The 24,690-nt window shown below is 35.2% G+C and overlaps 1 protein-coding gene across 1 annotated transcript in view; it reads left to right on the forward strand.

Moving 5' to 3' along the window:
• LOC132933514 (optomotor-blind protein-like) overlaps positions 1-24,690 on the forward strand; it is a 61,411-nt gene that overhangs the window by 33,478 nt on the left and 3,243 nt on the right. Inside the window, exons 3-5 of the mRNA XM_060999790.1 lie at positions 1,830-2,103; positions 12,968-13,117; positions 15,154-15,230. Coding sequence (XP_060855773.1) covers positions 1,830-2,103; positions 12,968-13,117; positions 15,154-15,230 — 501 coding nt within the window. The remainder of the gene's footprint in view (positions 1-1,829; positions 2,104-12,967; positions 13,118-15,153; positions 15,231-24,690) is intronic.

The following is a 24,690-nucleotide window of genomic DNA, read 5'->3' on the forward strand; positions in this document are numbered from 1 at the left end:
GCAAATAATTTTGTCTTTGATTTGCAGAGTGTGTATAATAATTTAGAGACTCATCAGATATTATATGTAGACCTAGTTTGATATTTTATAGCTTTTGAAATTCACACATGTCTCAACCTGTGCAGGTCGGATAGAACTGCAGTGTGCAGTGCATGTGCACTCGGGGCAAACGATTATAACTCGAGCTTGAATAAAAGTTACGCTACTACCTATATAATATTATAACGTTTCTTATTCTCAAGCCACTCCGTATAATATATTATTTATAGTGTTATATAAAACCAGTCCACAATTATTTGATTCGAAGTATATATTATATTCAATTTTAATCGATTCTCTTTTTTATAGTCAACTATTACACATCATTATAATATTTATACTATAATATATATGCCACAACATACTATTATTATGGCTATACTTTGATATGATGCACACATACCTATATACTATGCAGCAAAACTGCACGCTGCACGTATACCTACCTAATAATATATACCACAGGTAGATGTAGACATTCCGGATATCCGATTGAATATAATATACAACCGTCAGTGAAAACCTTTTTGATCGAGTAAATCGGTCTGCTCTCGTAATGACATAATACAATATATTATAGTCAATTGCAGCATCGATAACGTGAATGATGTATATATCCATATCTATACACACTACACACTATAAAAATATAAATTTGTATTTCCATAAATCGTGTGTATTATACATATACATATTATATATTTTATGATCGAACGGTGAATTTTTTATACCTACTGATGTTTAGTAATCTTGTGTACAAGAAAAAATAATGACATTAATTGACTGTACGCACAACTATATATATTTCTAGCAGTGCATTGCGTTTAGTGCTATATAAGTGGATTCACTAATTAATTAAATACTTTCACGTTTCCGATACAACGAATTACGAACTGAGTTAGTTGCAGTAGTATAAAGAATCCAAACTAACCGATTGAGTTATAAACTTGTTATTACACAGTAACTTTTAAACTTAATTTTAACTTTCTGAACAAGTTAGTGGCTCGGCTTTGCAGGTAATGGACGCGTCCCGTCCGACCTCGTCACACGAGCGAGAATTGATTGCGATAGTTTTATGCGGTTAAACTTTAAAAATTCGTGTACATACGAAGTACACGAACTAATATTATACCGATGAACAAATAATACCTGATGGTAATAGGAAGTATGTCAATATGTCATATTAACTATTAAAAGGACGCAACACGTTCATATAATAATAGGTACAGCTGTGTACATATCGTTTCCCATTCTTTACAGCATACTCGCGTGGACTTGTGGTTATCATATTATTATCAGATATTGTATTTAGTTTAAAAGCGCGTTTTTCAAAATTAGAGGTTTGTATATTGCTAGCAAACATTTCGCAACACTAATAAGGTTTTTTTTTTAAATTGTGATATTGCTTCAGTGGTATTTCAAAATCTAAATATTATAGTAGTACTGAGATACTACATTTAACGAAAATCCATAAAAATATTTTTTTTTGTCAAAGCGGTAAAAAAAAACGGAAAATCCAATCCACATTATTGGTGATGCATCCATGATAAATATTACCTATATTAAAAAAGTTTTGTAATATTTACATATTCCTCATATTTTATTTAAAAATATTTTAAATTACAGATATTAAATTTCAAGTTACAAACGGGGGGGGGGAAGCCTTAGGATTTGGGTGTAAGAGGTGAAGCCACCAGTATAGTTGGTGTTAGCTGATGGGTCATATATGTAATATAAAATGGGTTCCATTTGCGATATTATTTGATCTTGACATCTGGCGTGGTTTGCAGGAGGATGTTCCCCACACTGCGCGTGTGCTTCCGGAAGCTGGACCCAAACCAAAAGTATTCGGTGCTCATAGATATCGTACCGGTGGACAACAAACGATACCGGTACGCATACCACAAGTCATCGTGGCTAGTTGCCGGCAAGGCGGACCCACCAGCCCCACATCGGCTGTACACTCACCCCGATTCACCGTTCACGGGTGACCAGCTGCACAAGACGTTTGTGTCGTTCGAAAAAGTCAAGCTCACCAACAACGAGATGGACATCAGTGGACAGGTAAGAGCGGTTTATTTAATATAAATTACTTGTCTCACGTTTTGTTCTTGCGTTCCTTAATCTTGAATTCATATACATTACTTATATACATAATATAATACATAAAACTAGTCTATAATCTATATAGATGAGTATTAACTTAGAAACGGCGTCATAATATAAGTTGATTTACAAAATAATTGAGTACTGAAGTTTAAATTGGTGAAATTATTCGTATGGATCGTTATACTTTTATTTAATATAGGTAGTATAATAATAATATATCTATTATCGTTTTTGCACATTTAATTATTTATAAATGAATTTATATGGTAGATATACATTTTTAAATATACCATAGGTCTTTATAGAATTATGATATTTAAAACGATTGTTTAGTTCAATATGTTTACCTATAGGCTATATTATATTTTATTCGGAACATCATTTCTGCTGAAATCTGTACATCGATATAGTAGAGATACCAAAAGTTGTGATTCTATCAAAATCGTTTTATAATTCGTTGGATAAATCTGCTGCCGTGTTCATTATTTCTATGAGTTTATTTTGTAATCGAATTTTTGTGATTGATAAGCTATAGAGACGATTATTGCACAAATATTATACGCCCAGACTTGTTTTTTTTTTTTAATATCAAAACTATACAATTTTAGTAACTATAAAATAATACGTATTCGGATTTCAAGAATTATGGTCCTCATCTGCTGTAAAACAGATAGTGGTGAATTGTGAACGTGCTTATTTAAATCATATAAATATTACTTCAAAGACTGAAAAATGTCTAACCTAACTGAATTGATTAGGTACATTGCAGCTATCATAATATATTGGACAGACGGACGTAACAATCGAACGTGTATATTATATAACATGATAAACTATATAGGTACCTACATTTTTGAGTCTATATTATTATGACAGTTGTACACGGCTTTTAGAAAAACGTTTTTTTTTTTTTTTACTTTGTACATAATATTATTATCCGTTCCACCATAAGAGCGATTTATATAATAATTTAATATATAATAAGTGGATGTGACATATTTATACTATAATTAATAATTACGCGTAGTCAGAAAGGTCTCTCGTCGGTGAAACGGAGTCGACTATGATATGCAGTAGACGTGCGCACAAAATGGCTCTCTTTAGATCTCTATTTCTCTCTCTCTTTCTGTGTGTGTGTACGTATCCAATTTTGACAAGACGCGATGATTGATGAACGATATATTATAACGCGCAGCCTATAATTATACATATATATATCTGCGTTGCACGTGACACCGGTGGCGGTGACGTGTCAACGGAGTGAGACGCGAACACGAAAAAAAAAAAGGAAGAGAGGAAAAAATGCTTTTTTTCGTGGCCGACGAGAGACACGGCCGGCGACTGTGTTAGGACGAAGACGTTTCGTCGTCGGACGGACGCAAAGGTATCAAATGACGCGGGCGCGCGTATTTTCGACTCGTCGTTCACAGATCTCAGATACCATCGCCGCCCTCGTCGACCTCATCACATACACAGCTGTACACGCTCAGAGTTCGGGACTAAACGTGCGCAAATCGTGCGCATTATTTTTTTTTCTCTAAGGCCTAAGCTGGTGCGTTTTATCTTTTATCGAAAAGAGATTAAAATAATCGTCAATTCTGCAATATACATTTGGCTTAATTACTATGTAATATATTTATCATATATTATGTGTCCGTGTAATAAAAAAAAGATTTTGTGTGTAATCTTTTGTTCGCGCTTATTCGATATGCTCCAACTGCAGGATGGCGAGTTAATATTTTCTTCGCATTATAAGCGTTTGTCCATTTTAATGTTAGTCTATATTCTATTCGGTAGGTACCTATATAGTTCACTGTGTTCTATAAATGAACGTATAACGTATAACGTCTTCAATTTTTTGTAGTTCAAATAATAAATTAGGTTTCACACCAAAAACTGGTTACATTTTGTTTTATCCATATTATAATAATTGCGAATAAATGCTTTAATAAATATTTCAATTTGATAGCTGCAGAGAAAACCAAAATAATGATGCACTAATTGCATTTTTATTAACAAGATCTTCGGAGTTGAGTTGTATTCTACAGTAACAATATTGATATTTGATATATTGTATTTTGTATTTATATTTTATAGATAACTGGTTCATAAATATTTAGTAATTTTATATTTTTATTACTTAGTATAATATCCACAAAATAATTGAAAATTAACAACAATTCATATAAAAATTGGTTATTAATTATAATTAGGTATATTATAATAGTTTACAACCAATATCGTTATTTTTTTTTTTAATGTAACGATTAGTTAATAAAAAATAAATTATTATAATATTCGGATTCTTATATTCATCTGCGCACAGCGCATCTCCATTATTTTCTTTTATTTTGCCGGTTTTATTATGTCACTACCTACACAACTACTTATATGTGATAACGTTCTTAGAAAACTTGTTTTTTGGAATTTCTAATTCTAACGAAAAATTATAAAATATTACAGGTCACTTCATAAATAATTTGAAAACTAATGAATAATATGACGCGTTTAAAAGAAATATCGTTTTATGAAAATAATTCATAAATGATTTTTAAGTGACTGGTAAGTGGGTATATAATATTATATAGTTATTCTGTCAAGTATATATTTAGATTTTAAAATACACTTGAGTGTTATTAACATTTGTGTACAAACAATTAACTGTTGAAAAGCCACTCGTATAATATAAAGAGTGTATTAAGAGGATTTGACAGTATTATTCATATATAGTTTCCATATACCTACTCGGCGATAAAAATGAGTTATTTATTTTAGTTGATTAGTTACTATTATAATATACAGTGGTTATACTATGCAATGTTTCGAAGTAAAAAAAAACAACACATTATTCAATCTTAGGTCTAGGTATATAATACGTGTAGTGAATAGTGATGTTGTTAAAATTCATTGGTTTTTGTATTAATAGTTATTATTTAATACATTTTACATAGATATATCATTCAATTTTTTTAATATATATTGCTATACTTTACATTACTCGTTGAGAAGATTTCGACACCATTTCCTTTCGAGCCTCCTGGGAGGGTTCCCAGGAATTGTGAAAGTGGCAAGGTTTGAAATGAGATGGTTGGTATGAAAAGGGCCGAGTGGAATCGTTTGTAAAAAGTTACTGCTTCTTCGTGGACTGTTTTAATTTTTAGATCGGTGTGTAAAGTTAGGTTAGAGATATAAGGAGCAAAATTTGTGATTTTACAAAGGTTGTTATTTTAGAAGGTTTAAATTTTATTAGTGTTGGATTTTTTGGCATTGCCCCAGAGCTGAAGACCATAGGTTCACATAGGCTTAGGTAAGAATTTATAAATTAGGAGTTTAGTATTTAAAAGAGTGTGTTTGTTTTTGGAAATTAGAGTTTTGAGGATGCGGGGTCGTGCATTTAAAGCAAACCTTTTAATTTTAATGTGATGTGATCATGTGAGCCGACGGTCAATTGTCAGACCTAAGTATTTAGCCGATCGTTAAATTAAAATACAATAATTATATACGGGTGCGATATTCTGTTGTACCTATTGTAAATAGTCAACACATTAAAACTGTTGTGGTTTATTTCTAAAGCCTGTGTAAGCATTTAAAAATTCATACATCAATATAGGTCCTATAGGTATTTCTCACGATTTCTTGCTGGATTTTTAAATTCTTATTGCCTTTACGTGTATAGGTGTCTACTTATTATTACATAATATGGTAGGTACCTATGTATACACCTCGGTTATATTCGTAGGTATATTATAAGCGTTCTGGTCGATGACGTTCCGAATCATGCACGTTATGGGCGTATATTTCAGCGCCATGGACCCAGACAAATATTTAAATGTATATGAATTTTGAAACTCCATTTTAATTCTTTTCTTCGGATCAAACCGACGTGTTTACACGTAACTGTGACATAAAGGTGGACTTCAGATTTTGATTTTCGGGGGGCTTTATACATACTATGGGTATATAGTCGATAACGAACACACAATTTTTTAACTTCCCGCACTTTAAACTTGTATTTTGTTGTGTTATTTTTCTACCAGCTTTATGATTTTTGAATCTGTTTCTTTTTTTTAAAACTTATTTTAGAAGCATACCTATACGGTAGAAAATAGAAACGTACAGACAAGGTTAAAATTGCAGTAGGTACTGATATAATATTATTATGTATAAATATAATATAAAGACAGTGTACAATTATATACATGCAAATAAAATGTTCCGAAAGTCGATTGTGGGGGGATTCACATATCGAAATGTGCCTCTGTGGACCGTGGCCTATCTACAAAAGATAAAACCCGTCCGTGGTGTAAATTTATACGATTATAAAATAGGTCTCCGATTACTTATATGAGTTATATGTATAACGTAGGTATGTGTGTAATATTATACATATATGTTATTTTTTCACAACTATGCAAGGGCTTATTATTTATAATTTTTTTTTTTTTTTTTGATAATCTTATTAATCTCCGAGTGCACAAAAAAAACGATTTTACGATAATTATCGGAAACCATAAGTAAGATTTAAACAAACGTATATACGTTTGCGATGTATTATATGTTGTTTTTTTTGCACAACTATGGTAGGGCTTATTAAATTTTCACCGTTTTTGATATTATATTATTGTTATATTTTTTTTTTTTTAATAATCTTATTAATCTCTTAGCGTATAAAAAAAGGACGTCACGATAATTATTGGAAACCATACGTAAGATTTATATAAACGAACATATTTTATATATATATATTTGATCAACCAGGTTATGGTTAATCACTTTTAAACACCGCAAGTCGAATTCGTACAAGAAAAAAATAAATTGAAAACGTAATTATTATTAAATTCATATATAGGTATATAATATAATAACCTACCTTTATCCGACCCACGCGCGCGTGTCTATATCATAATGTTATTATTTCGTAATAACAGTTTCCATTTACCAGCGGCGGTGGGCCATACGCGCGACGCGTTTGGGTGTTATACCGATTATATATTTTTAAGGTCTCAGTCGTCGCGGAGTCGGATTACACATTTTGACAACGTGATATTATTTTTCATGGGAACGTCCTAGGCTTCTCGCCGTCCAGTCTAAGAACATTTAAAAAAATTAATCTCCGAATTATCGCCAAAACCTCTATTGACCATAAACGATACGCGCGAACAGTGCGCATATTATATAGGTATATTATTTCAGTATAAACTGTATAGATACTTAAATACTACGCACGTCACTGCACGTGTTCGAGCATGACAAGCAGGTCGCTTCGCAATATATTTTATTCTCTATATTATTTCTACATAGGTCAGTCATCATCATAATACAGTGTCATAAATAATTGTACATTTACCTACGATGGCTACACCAACCGTCGATATAATTGTATTTGCAATTTAGGTTATAATAACACATTGAATTTTAAAACAAAATATCAACACAGTATGAATTATTATGTACCTAGGTCCTATTTAGTCTTTAACATAATATAATACTTATGTATACAATCCTCATCGGCTTTTACTCTGGGATCCACCTATAAACTCTCCCTTTTCCGATCTATCTATATCAATAATATTATTATTGTGTTTTACATTAACATGCATTATGTTAAGCTACATCGGTTCATGCATGCTTCGTTGACATGGACTATTTAAAATTGCACGTACGTGCATAGTTAATAGTTATATAACTATATAAGTATATAACATACATTTCTATACTATGTATTACTGTTATGTTATTGTATGACAAATAGTACCTATAATACAATATTATTCAAACATACATCGACTGGTTCAATGCAAAATCCACCATTAGTACGAGAGCGAAAACTACATTTGTAGCTTATAGGCATACCTATTGGTATAATATCACGATTCGCTTCGAACCAGAATTAAAAGAAATTCAACAAGACGTATAGTGGCATTACTCAATACCTACTTAAATGACATAGATATCTACTGACTGATAGCTGCAACAGTAACCCGAGATAATGGATATGACACATTTACGATAAGAAAAAAACACATTGAAAATATTTGAATTAAGTACCTATGCCAACAAAAATTGAAATTGTTTTTTGTTTATATAATATTTTTATTGGTCTATTTATGGTGAGGGGAGGGGGGTAGGGGATTAATATATTAATCATAACTGTTTAACAATTGAATTCGAAATACGTTAACATGATCCTATATAAATTAAAAAACGTATTATGAGGCGTGCACAAAAAATAAAACTCGCGTCGCCATCATTGCCTCGTTAATATCACCTATAATACGCGCGGGTGTCGGTGCGGGGTTACAATAATATATTACGTATATAATGTGTTTACGTGTGGTATATTATTACATATTATTATGCTCGTATAGGGTGTAGGTAAATAGGATAAGCATAAGCTGGATCGTCATCGTTATCCCCGTATGTATATGTAGGTACCCACACAATACACTCGCGCATTATGCATTATTATTTATAATATTACGACCTGCAGGCCCCGCGCAAGAGTTAAACTGCCCGATGATTTAACGGTTAGAAAGGAGGCGCGCGCGAACGTTTTTAAAGACTCAATTTCTTTGTACACTGCACCCAAAACGACGACCACGACTCGAGGACCTGAGCCGTGGACTTCGCCGCGGTAGGGGATCGGAGCTGGCTCGCGAGCGTAGACCATACGACGACCGGAGCTGGTTGACGCACGTGCAGTATATAATATAATGTGCAGTGTGTGTGTGTGTGTGTGTGCGCGTGTGTGTACAATAACAATATATATAAATCTTTTGTCATGTTAATTGGATAATCGTTAGCCGAAATATTCGTGTGTAAGTGTGTGTGTGTATGACAGTGTGAAAGCCATTGCGAGCACACATATGCAAGATATATATTATATACATATTATATGACGATCGTTATGAGCGGCAGCAGTGACGGTTTATTTTTATGTGCGTACGCGCGTTATATACACATTTTTATACATTAAAACATAAATAATAGTAATAATAATAATAATAATAATAATAATAAAAAAATATATATAAATAAATAATAACGAAAAAGAAAAACGCGCCGGACACGACGACGTCTCGCGGGTCTGACCACCACCGGCAGCAGTTACCCGTACACACACACAAACACGCACACACACACCCGACGTGCCTACCTATATGATACGTGTGCGAGCTTGGTGTGAGTGCGCGCGGTTCAAACGCTGTGGAATGCTGCTCGTGTGCGCCCCCCCGCAGCGGACACTCGTCGTCGTGTGACAGTCGACAAATTTCCTCCGTTCGTTTCCATTTTAATTTTTTTTTCACTTTTAACGACTCGAAGAAAAAAACATAACCTTACTATTTCCCACTCCCGCAGACAGACGCGTGACGAATATTTACAGCCGATAAAGCACGGGGAGATTTTAAGCCGTAAAGTCACTGTTTACTATTTAGACGTGGCACTTCTGGACGCTGTGCAGACCGCAATAAGAATTATACATATATTATTATAATATTATACGGTTTTCTCTTTTTGAATAGGAATAATATTTTGATGCCGCGGACGTCGACGCTGGTCGTCTAGGCTTGCGATTTAAATTCGTCTACATTATAGCTAATGTTGTTTTTAGTCTCGGTTTTTACTGACTTATTATCTGGTCAATTATCATTATCAACTGCAGTATTATATACACGATGACTGCCGAGTCCTGGTGGTATATTACGTTGCTTTAGCGCACGTGTTATGGAATAAATACTATTATTATTGTCATTATAGGGGTAAGATAATACTGCAAAGTGCAAGCTCGAGAACAGATTGTTAACAATGATGTTTTCGGACGATAAACGAAACGATTTAAAAAACAATATCATACAACTGCATAGGCTTGTAAAAACGAACGCTCGATACGTAGGTGCATAATAAAAATAAAATAATAATAATATTACAATAGGTGGCTGCCGCTGCCTCGATTACGCTTGATGTAGGACGTAGGTATGTATTATATATAATTTTTTATGATCGATGGAAACGATTTTATTATGTATGCGGGGGACAACGACGACAAAGCGACGGTCGTTACGTCGCGTTTACGGCTGTTTTCGTGTTATCGTGTCGCGATCATAATAATATTGTCGTGTTTATTGTACACATCACATTACGAACCTAAAATCGGTTGGGAGGTAGGTCGAAACCGTATACGATAAAAAGCAATACTATAGTTTATTTTATTTTTCTATCCCAACGATAACGTGCTTCGAAACCTGAAAAAAATATGCCAGAAACCGCGCAGTACTACTATAATATTATGATACCTACAATCTGTGCTGCTAAGACATCGATCGTCCTACCACAAGGTACAATCCATCTCGAGTTATTTTCAGTGGCAAAACTATAGAGTTACGGCGTTATGAGGACATAAAGTAACGGGCTTACGACTATACAGAAGCGGGGCCAATCGGCCATCACTGAATACATCATCATTATTACCTATATTGTTATAAATATTATGAACATGTCCGTAGTATTTTCATCGTAAAATTATTTTTTTTTATTTGAATACGGTGATTTTTTTCTGAAAAAATACGTTGGAACTGCACATTATTGAACCGGATTATTTTGCCACCAGCACTGTAAATCCTAGTTACGCCACTGATCATTATTAGTTATTACTATTAATGTTATCGTACAAATCGTTCGGGAAAAAAAACACCGTCCTTCACGGCGTAACTAAGATTTTTATAATGGCGTGTGCGAATCGTGTAGAGCATTATTATATGAGTTGCGCGTAAGTATCGGAGGTTTATTGGTCGCAGCGACGGCTAGCGGCTTTTTTGATCTCTCACGAAGAACATCTAATAACATCTCTTGCAGCAGCAGTGGCGTTGGCCGGACGTGTCGGTACCCATACATATATATATTTTTTCTCCCGCCCATATCGTCGTATCGTATTTATTATATCGCCGTTATGTTAATATTCGCAGCCGATAACGTCGTCGTCGTCGCCGTCGTCATCGTCATCGTCGTTGAGGGGGAAAGAAAAAACGAAATTCTCGCGCGTAAAGTCAAACGATTATATTTTAACTACAATAAAAACAACTTGGTATTTCGCGAGTGAGCGGTCTCGTCATTACCCCCGGACACACACATACACATATATCATGTAGGGTCATATCGGAGTGGGTATATTATACTTGAACATACCACTGCAGGTAATAGACGCGCGCGCGTCCGGGCCCGGTTTTATAATAATTATTATCGTCGCGCGGTGAGTCGGAGAAACCTTTTGTCCAACACCTGATAATTAGGAAGTGGGCGTAAGCACAGGAATTATGAGTGACAATTGACGGTGCTGCCTCTCTTTCTATTCCCATTACCGCCACCGCCGCCGTATGGTGTTATTGCGGCGGCGCATGTACTGCAACAGCAACAACAACAACAGTAATAATAATAATAATAATATGTAATATTGTAAAGCCGGTCGACGTGTTATTATTATTATTTTGTTTTTGTTTTTTTTTTTTATTTAATTTTTCGAAGGCAATTTGAAATTTATGACGGCTCGGACCCGTAGGGCGGTGGTGGTGGTGGCTGCAGTGGCGGGCGGAAGACCGTAGTACGACCCGGGTATTTACCGCGCGTTTAATACGTGCGGTGGTGTAGAAACGGGATAGATACCATCATCGGCGGCCCAAGGTGTCAGTTATAAAAAAAACGGTTAATTGCCGGTTAGTTATCCATTATACGACCACCGATGACGGACGGGGGCTAGACGACGACGGCGGCGGCGATGTATAATGTATACATGTGTATCATATACCTACCTAATGCACGTTATTATAACATAGGTACTACATAATGTTATTATTTTACTATTATTGTGCAGTGTAATCGTACATAGGTATCTAACTTTTATATTATTATACCGCCGCCTCATTTCGTCACTCGCCTCGTTGCTGTATCGTAGTGGCTCACGCGTCGTGTGTATTTACAAGTTGAGTTTGCAAAATCAAAAGATAAGTTGAAACAGCTAAATTTAGCTGGTTATGGGTACTGTAGTAGAAGAATTCGAGATTGATGAAAATAGGTACTTATATATATGTATATCGTATTATACCAGGCTAGCTGAGCGTCTTGCCGAAACCGACCAACTATAATAGTTATTATACCGACCGTGGGTTAATCTTTCTGTGTAGGCATATAAATATAAATAATAAGTATATCATAATATGCTTTCGTGATATACAACAGAATTTCCAGAGAGCTGATGGAAACAGACAGACTGCTGTATGGCGGTTTTGATGATCATAATAATAATGATAATGTAGCTGCAAGTTATATAGCCGGCGGAAATGACGTTATAACGTCATGATCTCAACGTGCACTCGAAATCAATTACACTGAAAACGGTTTTTTTATTCACTTTGGAAACTATGTAGTGTAGCACTCTATATAAATATATTAGATATTTTATGCATATATAAGACGTACTGGCACGCCGAGAGCGATGTCGTTCGACATTCAGCAGACCTATGTGGAGAGAGAGAGAGAGAGAGAGAGCGTCTTATACCCATTTCACAACGATTGAACGATGTTACATTATCCAAAGTCGCGTCTGCTGCATACTATATCATATCAGACACTATATTATATTATGTATATATGTATGTATATGACTCGCGTTCTAATTGACCTACTTACACATGTCTATATATATATAATACCAATATTGTATCGATATTTCTCACGCATAATATTATACACATTATACGTCGTCGTCTTCGTTTGTATTAAACATACATCATAATATCGATCCGTCATTTTTGTTTTATCCCCGCAGATCATTTTGAACTCGATGCACAGATATCAGCCCCGGATACATCTGGTCAAGTGGAGGGGAATGGTGACCGACTTGGACGCGGAAAAGTACCGGTCTTTCGTGTTCCCAGAAACCGTGTTCACGGCCGTCACGGCTTATCAAAATCAACTGGTAAGTACAAAACTGCATGTGTACCTATATATAAATATTACGCACGTGATGGTGGTAGCGTTCGACTTCTGCATAATATAATGTACGTGCGGGTTAGTATGGTATATAGACATTAGACACACGGAGATCCTTTTATATACCGCGGTGGCAATATCTCAAAAGTGTACGAGAAATTTTTAAAATTCAAGAACAAAACATACAGATAACCACATATTGTGGAAAAATGGTACATCAATATAATATTATGTTCTTAAACGTTAAAAAAACAAATATAGGTATATAATCCGAGTGCTTCCCAAGACATTTCCGACCGGTTCACGATATCTATCTATAGGTTCCTAATAATTCGACATTTCGACGATATGTGTATGCGTCTGTCTGGTCGTCAACGGCGCGCGCGCTTCGCAGCGGTCTTTGGGGATTTAGTTGACAGCCAGCAGCAGATAAGTAGACAGGTCGTGTGCACGGTGTACGTATTATTTTATACACATATTGGTTGGTGTGGGTACCGCGGTAGCCGTTCACCTGACAAAAATCGTTTTTTTTTTCCAACTCAGTTCCTTTTCATTCTACGCGTAATTTATTTCCCCCGGCGCGCGTAGTTGTCGAGTCCCGAGCGCGTGTGTGACGATTACATAATATTATACATATGTAGTAACGTGGGCTTATAAATGACATATATACCTACCACGTGTGTTGTATGCTCTATACTAATTATTATATTATTACTATTATCTCCACGCAAATTAAATTCCAAACGTTCACCGCCACGTCCATGTCGTGACGTTTTGTTCCGTTTTTTTTTTATAAACGCCGTACCCGAACTCCTCCATCCTTCCAAAGCTTTTGGTTGCAAGTCATCGTTACACCGTACGCTGTATTGTACGCACCGCAGATTGCTAACACCTTGTGCGTCTGTACCGAGTAGAAAAGTTATGTTAGATTGTATTTTTTATGATGCTTTAATTTTAACTACACATTTTATGCCTTCGGTAATCATACAAACGTAATATGTAATCATATAACTCATAACTAATAAATGTTAACTCTATTTAAACCTATTAAAACACGCCCCGAATGACTAAACATTTCAATATAATACAACAAATACATATCTACACTATCTGCAGACTAAAATCATAATGAAAACTTCAGTTTTAAACAGAGAAATAATTTTAGCACATGACCTATGTCTACTATTATTATATACTGACGGAGAATATAAAAACCGCAGTAAAAAATTCTAAAACATTTAAACTCGTTTTGCTTCTTTCCTAGAATTTCTATAAAGTATTTGTAAGTACTAAATACCTATATAATGATGTCCAACTTTCCATTTATAAATAGTATTTTAATCATAGTGATCGACTACAATTTTTAAGATTAATATAAACCCAACTTTTTAGTTTTCATTATATAATGTGATTTTTCAAGAAATATATAAAAACTATACCTAATCAGTGTCAATTGCAAAATTGTGTTAATCGATGCAATCTATATTGTCAGAGATAACATTATACATTTATATCAAACTACTAAATCTGACTTTGAACTTGTTTCCAGCACACTATTATCGCGTATACCTCTATCTCTGTAAAATGTAAATACATAGTTCAGCGTTCATAGTCTGAAGAAAAACTAAAAAAAAAACCGTAGACCCTACGTAATATAGAAATATAGAATTACCTATAAACCTATATATATTTAGGTAATATAAAGAAGCTTTACAGTTTAGAGGTACTCCCTCCCCTCCCCTTCCAGCCATACAATAACAAGCGACAAACCGTGGCGTTGGAGTTGTATAATGTTTTGGTGATCGACATTCGACACTTAGTGATCGTCCTATTTATATTTTTGTTCACATTAACTATCTATTTTATCGTTTAAAGACATATTATCGACCTACTGGTTATTTTAATGCTAAACGTATTAAATACCATAGCCCGACTTTCACGCACGAATAATTGTAAAACTATCATATAAAATATACTATGATATAATGACAGAGATTTTTTATGTATTTTTTTCCATTCCAGATCACGAAATTGAAAATCGACAGCAACCCATTCGCAAAAGGATTCCGTGATTCTTCGCGACTAGGAGAACTAGAAAGGTGAGTGGTCGATTTTTAATACATAATTGTCTATACAGCAGTACAATAATGAAGAAAGTATAAAAGTCATGGGGTTAAAAAAGTCGGAACTTTGTACCTACACGAATTCGTGCAACGTATATATATATAACGTTTTTTCTTACTCAGAGTCCATATTATACAAATGTACGAATATCATGAGTGCTAGTTTAAAACCAGTAATTTATTGACGTCGTCGGTTAAAAATTAAAATTTGAGTACCCAATGCAGTTGCTTACGTTTTTTGCTTATATTTAGTTTAAACAGTGGTCGTGACTATTCGTCGATAGTGTGCCCTGCGGCTAAAAACCTTATGCGGAAATAACGCATAAAACACCGATTAATGCAATTTTTCTATTCAAAGCCAAAATTAAAAATATTTAGGTACACAGTACAGACTACGAAAATATTCATTCTATTTTATGTATAGTTAGAAGTGCTCCAATAACATATAGTTGAACTTTGTACAAAATATTATGTTGTATAGGTACATTCCGTGAAATGTACAATTACTTGACTCTGTATAATATATAAAATATATAGCATATTTAAATATATATAATAAGGTGTAGGTAACGAGCGCCGCCGTGCAAAATATTTCGTTGTTAAAAAATAAAAATAAAAAAAAAACGATAATTATTTCTCGCGCTTACAACATCGCGTTTTTGTTTCATACCATTATATTACATATTGTATATATATATATATAAATAGGTACTGAAACTGTTATTTTCTCCGTATGCGTATAATATTGTTTTTTTTATGTTTCGACACCTCCTACTCGATATATAACCACCGGCGGCGGAAAAGAGCCGGTCACAAAAGAAAAGAAAAAGTAACACACACACACACACATTTACGTATAATATAATATACAGTCCCCTTAAAACCTATCATTTTGACACGTTGTTATATGGCAAATTTACGCACGGGTGATGTATATAGAATCGGGTTTCCAGTCGTGCCACAAAATTACAGGGCACGGTATCGCCGCGATGTATTTTACACGCGATTCCGTTTACACCTATATATATATATACACATAATATAACATATTAGGTACCTACACATTATACGCGTTGCACTGTACACCACACACACACACACACACACACACACACACACACACACTCACACATATACATGTTCGCTTTGAGGTGTAGCGCGTTAATATATATACCTACGTGTATATATGAATTTAGGTAGGAATACTTGTGTGCGTGTGTATTAAATACTGCCACTCGCGATACAAGTGGCGCAGTGGTGGGTAAAATCGGAAAAGCCCCGCCCGGTCGTGTCCGCCGAATTTAACCCGACCAACGTTTGTGTTAGGTCGAGTTGTTTTGTTATTAGTTTATTATTACCATTATCAAAGTGCATTGGCGCTTTGTATATTATACCATATTATAAAACATTATGCTACACCGCCGTCTCTTTTCGTTTTTTATCGCCCACGCAATATTGTGTAGGTATCGTATAAATATGTATAATTTACCTACCGATAAAGTCACACTCGGGTATCCTCTCGTGCAGAGTGCGTTGTAATATGTACGACGTACACAATAATAATTAATATGTATGTATCAATTATTAAAGTCTGTCAAAACCGAGCGCGCGAACGCGGTATAATTTCTTCGACAAAAATAATATTATTTGAAAAAAACAAAACCATTGCGTGTTTCGCCTCGAGCTGTGTAACGACAGACACACGATCGTGTACGCGTAATATACATTGTGCGGTGCCATTCATGTCGGATCGTTATAGTAGGTAATAATATGTACTGTCGAAGTTATTGACTACCCTTTTTTTCCCCCTGGATTGTTTCCCATATAAATATAGAGTAATAATAATAATATAGTGCCGCCAACACACGAGGCATACCACGGTTAGCGATTGACGAGCGTGGGCCCTGCGTGCATATTGTATTATATTCGATTTTCAATTATTATTGTTCAATATTTGATACGGTTTGGACAGGGCCCGTTCCGCCGAACACACCACAAATAGGTACCTACAACAGTGCTGCCAGACAATGCAGGCATATTTTGCTTAATTTCGTGATGGAAATTTACTCCAAACTGTGAATATTTCGAACTATCACACAACTATTGTTGTTCGAACTGTTGTTAAGAAATTAACATTTGCATCAATAACATACATTTTTGTCTGTCGTTCTCGACGATTTATATGACTAATTCGTATAAAAATAAAAAGCTACATTATGGTGGGTGATAATATACTATTAGATACTATAAGAAATAAAACGAAAACCTGGTGGGGTGATAAAAAATGTTGTGCCTAAAATATAATAAAATAAACTTACAGAGTATATGTGCAAGGCTAAAACAAAAACTCATTAATTATGTTTTATTGAAAATCAAAATCAAATACATGCGATAAGATAAATTTACAAATTCAAAAATATATTTTACGTAAGACGATGCGTTATATATAATTTGTTGCTATATTATCACTATGATATGATGTAATAATCTAACGATTAAAATTATATCTGCACATCCTTTCGTCTTGAAAATTACGTCTCTGCTCCTATAATATCGTACCTATAACACAACTACACTTGATATATATATGACATTTATACTATATACATTTACGCATACGCCTATAATAACTTGTATAGGTACCTATGTGCACACGAAACTGATGCGCGGTATACCACAGGTTCGTTTTACTCTTAAAAGCCAATCGCTGTGGTATAAATGTGTTTCGACCACGTGCTCGTTTATCCAGTGCAGGCGTCAGAAAAAACCATAAGCCATAGACACCATACTGTTTGATAATAACGTTTTAATAGTATAATGATGCTTCGCCCCGCAAATACATACGTAGTCTTAGATAGACATAAGATATTTAATATCAAAATGTTGAGCATCGGTCTAAAAGGTTACGCGTCGCTATATATGTTTTATATATATATCTACGTCCTGATGGGACGATTATTGTTTCACAGGCTTTCCGTTATCGTCTTTTAACCCTGCGGTAGGTACTCGCTGTATAATAGATATGGGTTCGTCCATTAGGATCGTACACTCGACGCGTTTAACCCTCTTAGACGTTTTCGGAGCTGTGTAGGGCCATGTGCCATATGCCCATATTATATTATGCGCTTTGAACACAACAGCACACAATATTTCATTGCATTATATTATATCGTTACAGGACCGCGTCTGCAGAGGTCGATATTTATCAACGTGCGATGCGTTTGAGCTGTGTATAAAAATCCTATATTATCTAAGCAATTTTCTATTCATTTAGGCACTGGTGTGTCACAAAATAATCCCTTTCGGTTTGCTGCAGTTTTTATACGTCTGTTGTGATAACGACATGTTTTGTGGTCATAAAACATAAGGGACTTATATGGTAGAAGTTAAATATTTAGTATGGAGATCGCATCGTTTAAAGTGAAGCGTATATCGAATTCACAGTGCGACCAAACTCGGCCTCGTATTCCGCCACTGCTACAACCGATTTCTATAAAAACTACTGTTATGTGTTTACACTGTTTACCCATCAAAATAGGTACTGCGTAGCTCATCATTTTAAAATTAATTCAATTGGGATAAAAAACCACATCTTTTTTTACCATTTTGCTTTCATCGCGTCGGCGACCACCGCAGCTGATGCTTCAAGTATATACGTAATAGATACGACGTCTTTATTATTATTTTTTAATATGGCATATAATATACTTAAGTAGGTATATTCCAGGTAATGCGCCTAGTTGACTGTCGGTCGGGCTAGGACTCCGTGAGCGCCGGGTGATGGTTTCCACGATAATTCTGTGTACTGCTCCGAAACGAAAATCATTAAAAAGAGATTATACTGCATGGGCGCGCGACCGCCAGTCATCGTGGAAATGTCGTCAGTGTTGCGCGTCGGAAACGACGACGAGGAAAAACCACACACAATAATGATATAGTCGTGCAACTATATTCTTAATAGAATTATATTGTTATTATTTTCTTCTTTTTTTACGCTCCGTTTCGGCCGCTCGCGGGAAGTCACCTGTATGTACCTAACCTATACCTATGTACCTTATAGTGCCGTGTATATACCTATGTATATATAATTATTGCAGTAATGCGTGCTCTGAAATGTAAGCAGGTGCAAGAAAGTCGAAAAAAATTAACGTTAGTAGCAGTCGACACCGCTTCGAAATAATAACAATAACAGTAACAACAATAATTAATAATCACATAAGTACGCACATAATCACAATATTCTATACTATGATCGCAGTGATGGATTATCTTTTGTGCACGTTCCAAGTGAGAGACTATATTATAATGTATTTTCTTGTGCTATATAGAAACGTGTTGTGTTATGTATATAAGACTAGGAATTTACCAAGTGTAAATAATTGAATACCATCTAAATAAATATGTCCAAACAATCTAGACGATAAGTTTTGATTAAAAAAATGGTCGCGATTCGTGGATATGTTCATTAATTTTGCAAAAACGAAAAACCTTATACAACTGTCATAATATAAGTTTGACATAAATCGTACTCTCTTCTGGTGGTATTTTATTGATTATATTTCCTATTGGTATTTACCGTCAGTGCAGTGGTGCGCAATATGAGAGCTAAGTATAGGGACCTGAACAATTAATTTTGAGGACGTCGATGATTTACAGTTAATATAAAATATCATGTTTTTGAAGATATCTACGGTTTATAAAATAAAATTCGATACATTTCGAAAAAAATCATCATCCCTACATACACACACACACACACGATGACTATACGATTATTTTATTACTACTATATTATAACGATATGATACTTGTGTATAGTAGGAGCTAGGCGAAGGCTAAGCGATTCGACCTCAATACGCGATAATATATTACACGCGCTGTTTCGACACGTCGATAACAATAATTTATCATACTATTATTTAGGTGTACCTTCTCGAGCGCGTACTGCACAGTGCACACACCGAAAAGTTGAAATCATATTATTATACACATTACAACAACACGACGGTGGTTGTATCGTATACAATGCACATAATATGATGTATACCCACGGTACCTATATATACCTAACATGATATATCGTTTAATATTATCATTATACCCGTAGATGCAGTGTACCCACCTATATAATATATTATATATTATTATTGTACATGTATAAATGATACCGCTGCCGTTCGACTTATGTGCACGTACAATATAAAATAGATAGGTAGGTATAAAGAAATCGTAAAATCGCCAAGGACAAAACGTCGTTTAAATAATTGAATTATTACCGCTCGTCCGGCTCGTGCGAACGTTATTATTACTTGTAATAATATTATACCGGCTGCCTACTGGGTTTTGCGTTCTGCTTTCTTATAGGTACTAAATTAATATCGTCCGTCAAAACGGCAAAATTTCCAAATATTATATGGCCGCAGTGCTGCAGTTGAAGTAGTAGTCGTTACACAGCAATAGGTGTACAACGCCGACGTAAGGTCGGAATTTGGGGTTCTACTGATTTTAATTTATGGGGTCTGGCAGATATAAATTGTATCTATTATATAGCTACGGACAACGTCAAATACTTGAGTTCGTTGAAAGGCGACTATAAATCCAAAAACTAATCAAAAAGGCCAACTCACGTGTTGGGTTGGCTAATTATTTCCTTATAGTCTACGTAGTGTCCATCACGGACCTCTCTAAGTCCGCCAATACGAACGCGCTCTCGGTTTTTTTCGATCCACCTGTGTTGTATTATTATTGCAAGTAGACACGCGACGGTCTAGCTGCCACAAAACCATGCTGAGGTTATATGGTTCCAAGTATATGATAATATTTTGATATTATCATCGTATGTAATATTTATACTATTATTATAATACTTATAGTTGGTCGTAACGCATTAAATACAGCAAATTTTGTTTTCAAAATTGTATAATCCAAATACATAATATATAGTAACAAAATAATAACGCGTACCATCGTCCATCACATACATTTAACTTTGCGTTTACATAGCAGCTATAAATTGTTGTTTTTTTTTTACAAGATCCTTTGCAGGTCGACTGTCTGTGGCAGCGTTTGTGTGTGGGGAGGGGGAGGGGGAGGGGGTGACCAATCGAGATTGGCAAAATTCGTGTTTCTCATTTTAACGACGAACTACACACGCGGTTTTTAATTGTTTTTAGCGATAAAACAAACATGTTTTGAACAAACGATACTCCAACCTTGGGACAAACCACAGGAAGATACCTATAATACCCAATAACAACCACACCTACGGTATATACGATTAAGATATAGGTACCTCATGGCTCATATCTACATATAGCATTCTATTGTCGCGTTCAAATAAAAAATAATAAGGATTTAACAATAAATAAATAAAAATGCAAACAAACCCGATAAATTACCAACGTAATATATTCATGTGGCGACAACGGTTTTCCAGTGCAAACGAATGTGATTGAATCGTTTGGTCGTGTTCATTGTGTTTTCATTAAAACTATATTTATTTTTTTTTTAATAATATTGTAATTATACATACAATAATTATGTATGTACGACATTGAAAGAATCGAGCGATTTTTATGAAAACCAATACAAGTCTATGATCAATTTTGAACTGTGCACTTGAAATTTGTGCTCAATCGTGTATTGCAGCTGCAGCTGCTGCATGCGGGAGTCGTCGTCCGTTTTATCGCTTCTCGTCGTCGCGATCGGCCACGCGGGGGATACGATTCATTTCATTATAAAACATAGGTATTATTCGTTCGTAATGATATATATATATATATTTTATTACCACCGTGCGCATATCGATACCAATATACCTTAACCTGTACAATATAACATAATAACAGTAGGCGGTAGGTAGGTATACCTACTGTATAAGTATGTACCTACCGCATACCATAACCGCTTATAAAAACGATTACGTCCGCATATTATATTATTATACCCGGTGTGTATACGTTTTAATAATAATAATCGAATAATTATTATTATTTATTACATTTTACGGTGAAACCCTTCCCTTTCCTTCGGTGCCCGCGATCCCGGAAACCTCCGTCTTGCGGACATATGAAAATTGAAAATATCCGTCACAGAGGAATACCATATATCATTATTATACATAACCTAACCTTTATAATAGTCATCAAGTCGGAATTTACACTGTTCTACCGGAGTCGGATGTGTGTCATTGCCCTGGAATTTCAGTCATATTATACGTTTTTTCCGGGTTGGAAGTTAAAGTTTTTTCCATAAAGCTTTTTACTCGTTCACGATTATTACAATATTATTATAATGAAGTGCTGTTTCTCAATTATTCCGTGAACCAACTGTCGTCTGTCTTAATGGTCTGGGGGATGTTTTACTATATAGCTTTATTACTAATATTTAGCCGTACACACAGTTTATCGTGTTAACAACACTTTTAACCGTATTAATATAACGTATGGCTCTATAGTTATGTTTCCGGAAAACATGTGTTAAATAAAAACAACTGTTCATGTAAAAATTTTAACAAGCTGCAGAGTACCTATATACATTAAGTAGGTATAACGTACGATATTATGACGTGTAAAATAGTTTCAGGTGGTAATCAAACAATTTTTATTTAAATTTAATTATTGTCCTAATTTTCTTTGAAAACCGTTCCATTATTTCATTGTTGGTCAATAATTTTTGCTATAATTTTCATACGGAGTGTGCATTACAACTGGTTTTATGGGTTGAACTTTGCACGGAGAAAACTCTGATTTCGAGTAGCAGAGCTTAATGATATGTACTTTCGTACATGCCCACGAGTTATGGCTCTAAGTTAACGGATTAAAAGTAAAATTACAATTTCAAAGTATATTATACATAACATACATTTATATAGAGTGTAGACAAAATATAAATTTGGCTTTCTTCCGATACAGATGCGATTAGCCGTCCCGAGATACATTTCAAAATCAGGAAATAATGACTATCCTAAACGGAAAATGGGAATCAATAAAAATATATATATATTTCGTTGCCCAACTCATTCCTCCCCTCCTGGGGAGATTTCCGCACAGGAGTTAATTTTCTTAGTGCTATACGCCAATTAATACGTAAATGCGTCGAAGTAGCTAATTAAATAAGACCGTGTGGAAACCGCTATATGCCCCGACCGCCCCTCAACAAGCCTATGATCGAGAATTTCTTCGGGAGTCGGCGAGCGTGTGTTTTTCAAAGCGGTTTTTTTTTTTCAAAATTTAGCCGAAGGCCGCAGGCGGCGGTCGGTTTGATTATGCGCACTGTGGGCGTTAACTGTGCGGAGGAGAGGAAAAAAATTGTGAGAACGGTGCGCATCATCGCGGGGTGTTAATAATAATTAATCGACGGACCTATTGTTTCGGATGTCCGAGCCGCCGCCGATCGGTATCACGAGCGGTGGTGGGGGCGAAATTGTTATTATATTATGTTATTAAAACCGGTAATTTGACCGCGGCAAACGGAAAATCGCCGTCGGCTTCTAATTATTATTATCGTGTATAATTTTTCGTGTTTTTTCTCTCCGCATATAACAATATTTATAATCTTCTCTCACTCTCTGTGCACTTCTGCCACGGGAATATTATTATTAATATTATTATTATCGTGTAGTGTTTAACACGTCCAGCGCGTAAATTATACACACAAAAACCTATGTAGACGCGTCGTATACGACGACGACACGTCGTCGGCTGGAAATTTCTTCGCACCTCTCTGCCGACACGTATAATAATAATAATATTTTAATAACACGCCGGCCGCAACGCAAACCGACCGTTTGACGTTATATTATTATTATTATTATATTTTTCGTTTTTTATTATTATTAATATTTTTTTTTTTTATTATTATCAAGCTCCCGCGGGCCGCCGGCGGCGCAGCTTGTGAATGTGTGTGTGACGAAATCCATCGGCACGTTGTTATAACAACCGCTAATGGATCATGACCGGCCTCGGTTTTTTCACGCGCCTCCGCCGCGACCGGTTCGGCGCGGCGGCGGCGCGCGTCGTATTAATAATAATAAATTACAATAATACGTGGCCTATTTACGCCCGCGAGGGGCGCGACCAATTTTTTTTTCAAACCGTTTGACGAACGGACCGACCGCGTTTCATATGCCTAATATATATATTATATTATAATACGTTCCCGCAGCAGCGGTGCGACACCGTAATTTTATTCCGATCCGCAGATGTAGACCGCTCTCACCGCAAATTTTCATTCAACTTTTTACCCAGACCCTTAACCTATACTATTTTGGCGAGGGCGCTGGGGACCCGGCAAATATATATACCGGGCGGAGATGGCCGAATTCGGATATACTCTACACATGCGTCCAAGTATAAAATATGTATCCCGCGATTGAAGTTAGGATGCAAAATAATAACGTATAAATGTATATAATTAATCCTAATAATACAAATAT

This window comes from Metopolophium dirhodum, chromosome 1, assembly GCF_019925205.1.
Source record: "Metopolophium dirhodum isolate CAU chromosome 1, ASM1992520v1, whole genome shotgun sequence".
Taxonomy (NCBI): domain Eukaryota; kingdom Metazoa; phylum Arthropoda; class Insecta; order Hemiptera; family Aphididae; genus Metopolophium; species Metopolophium dirhodum.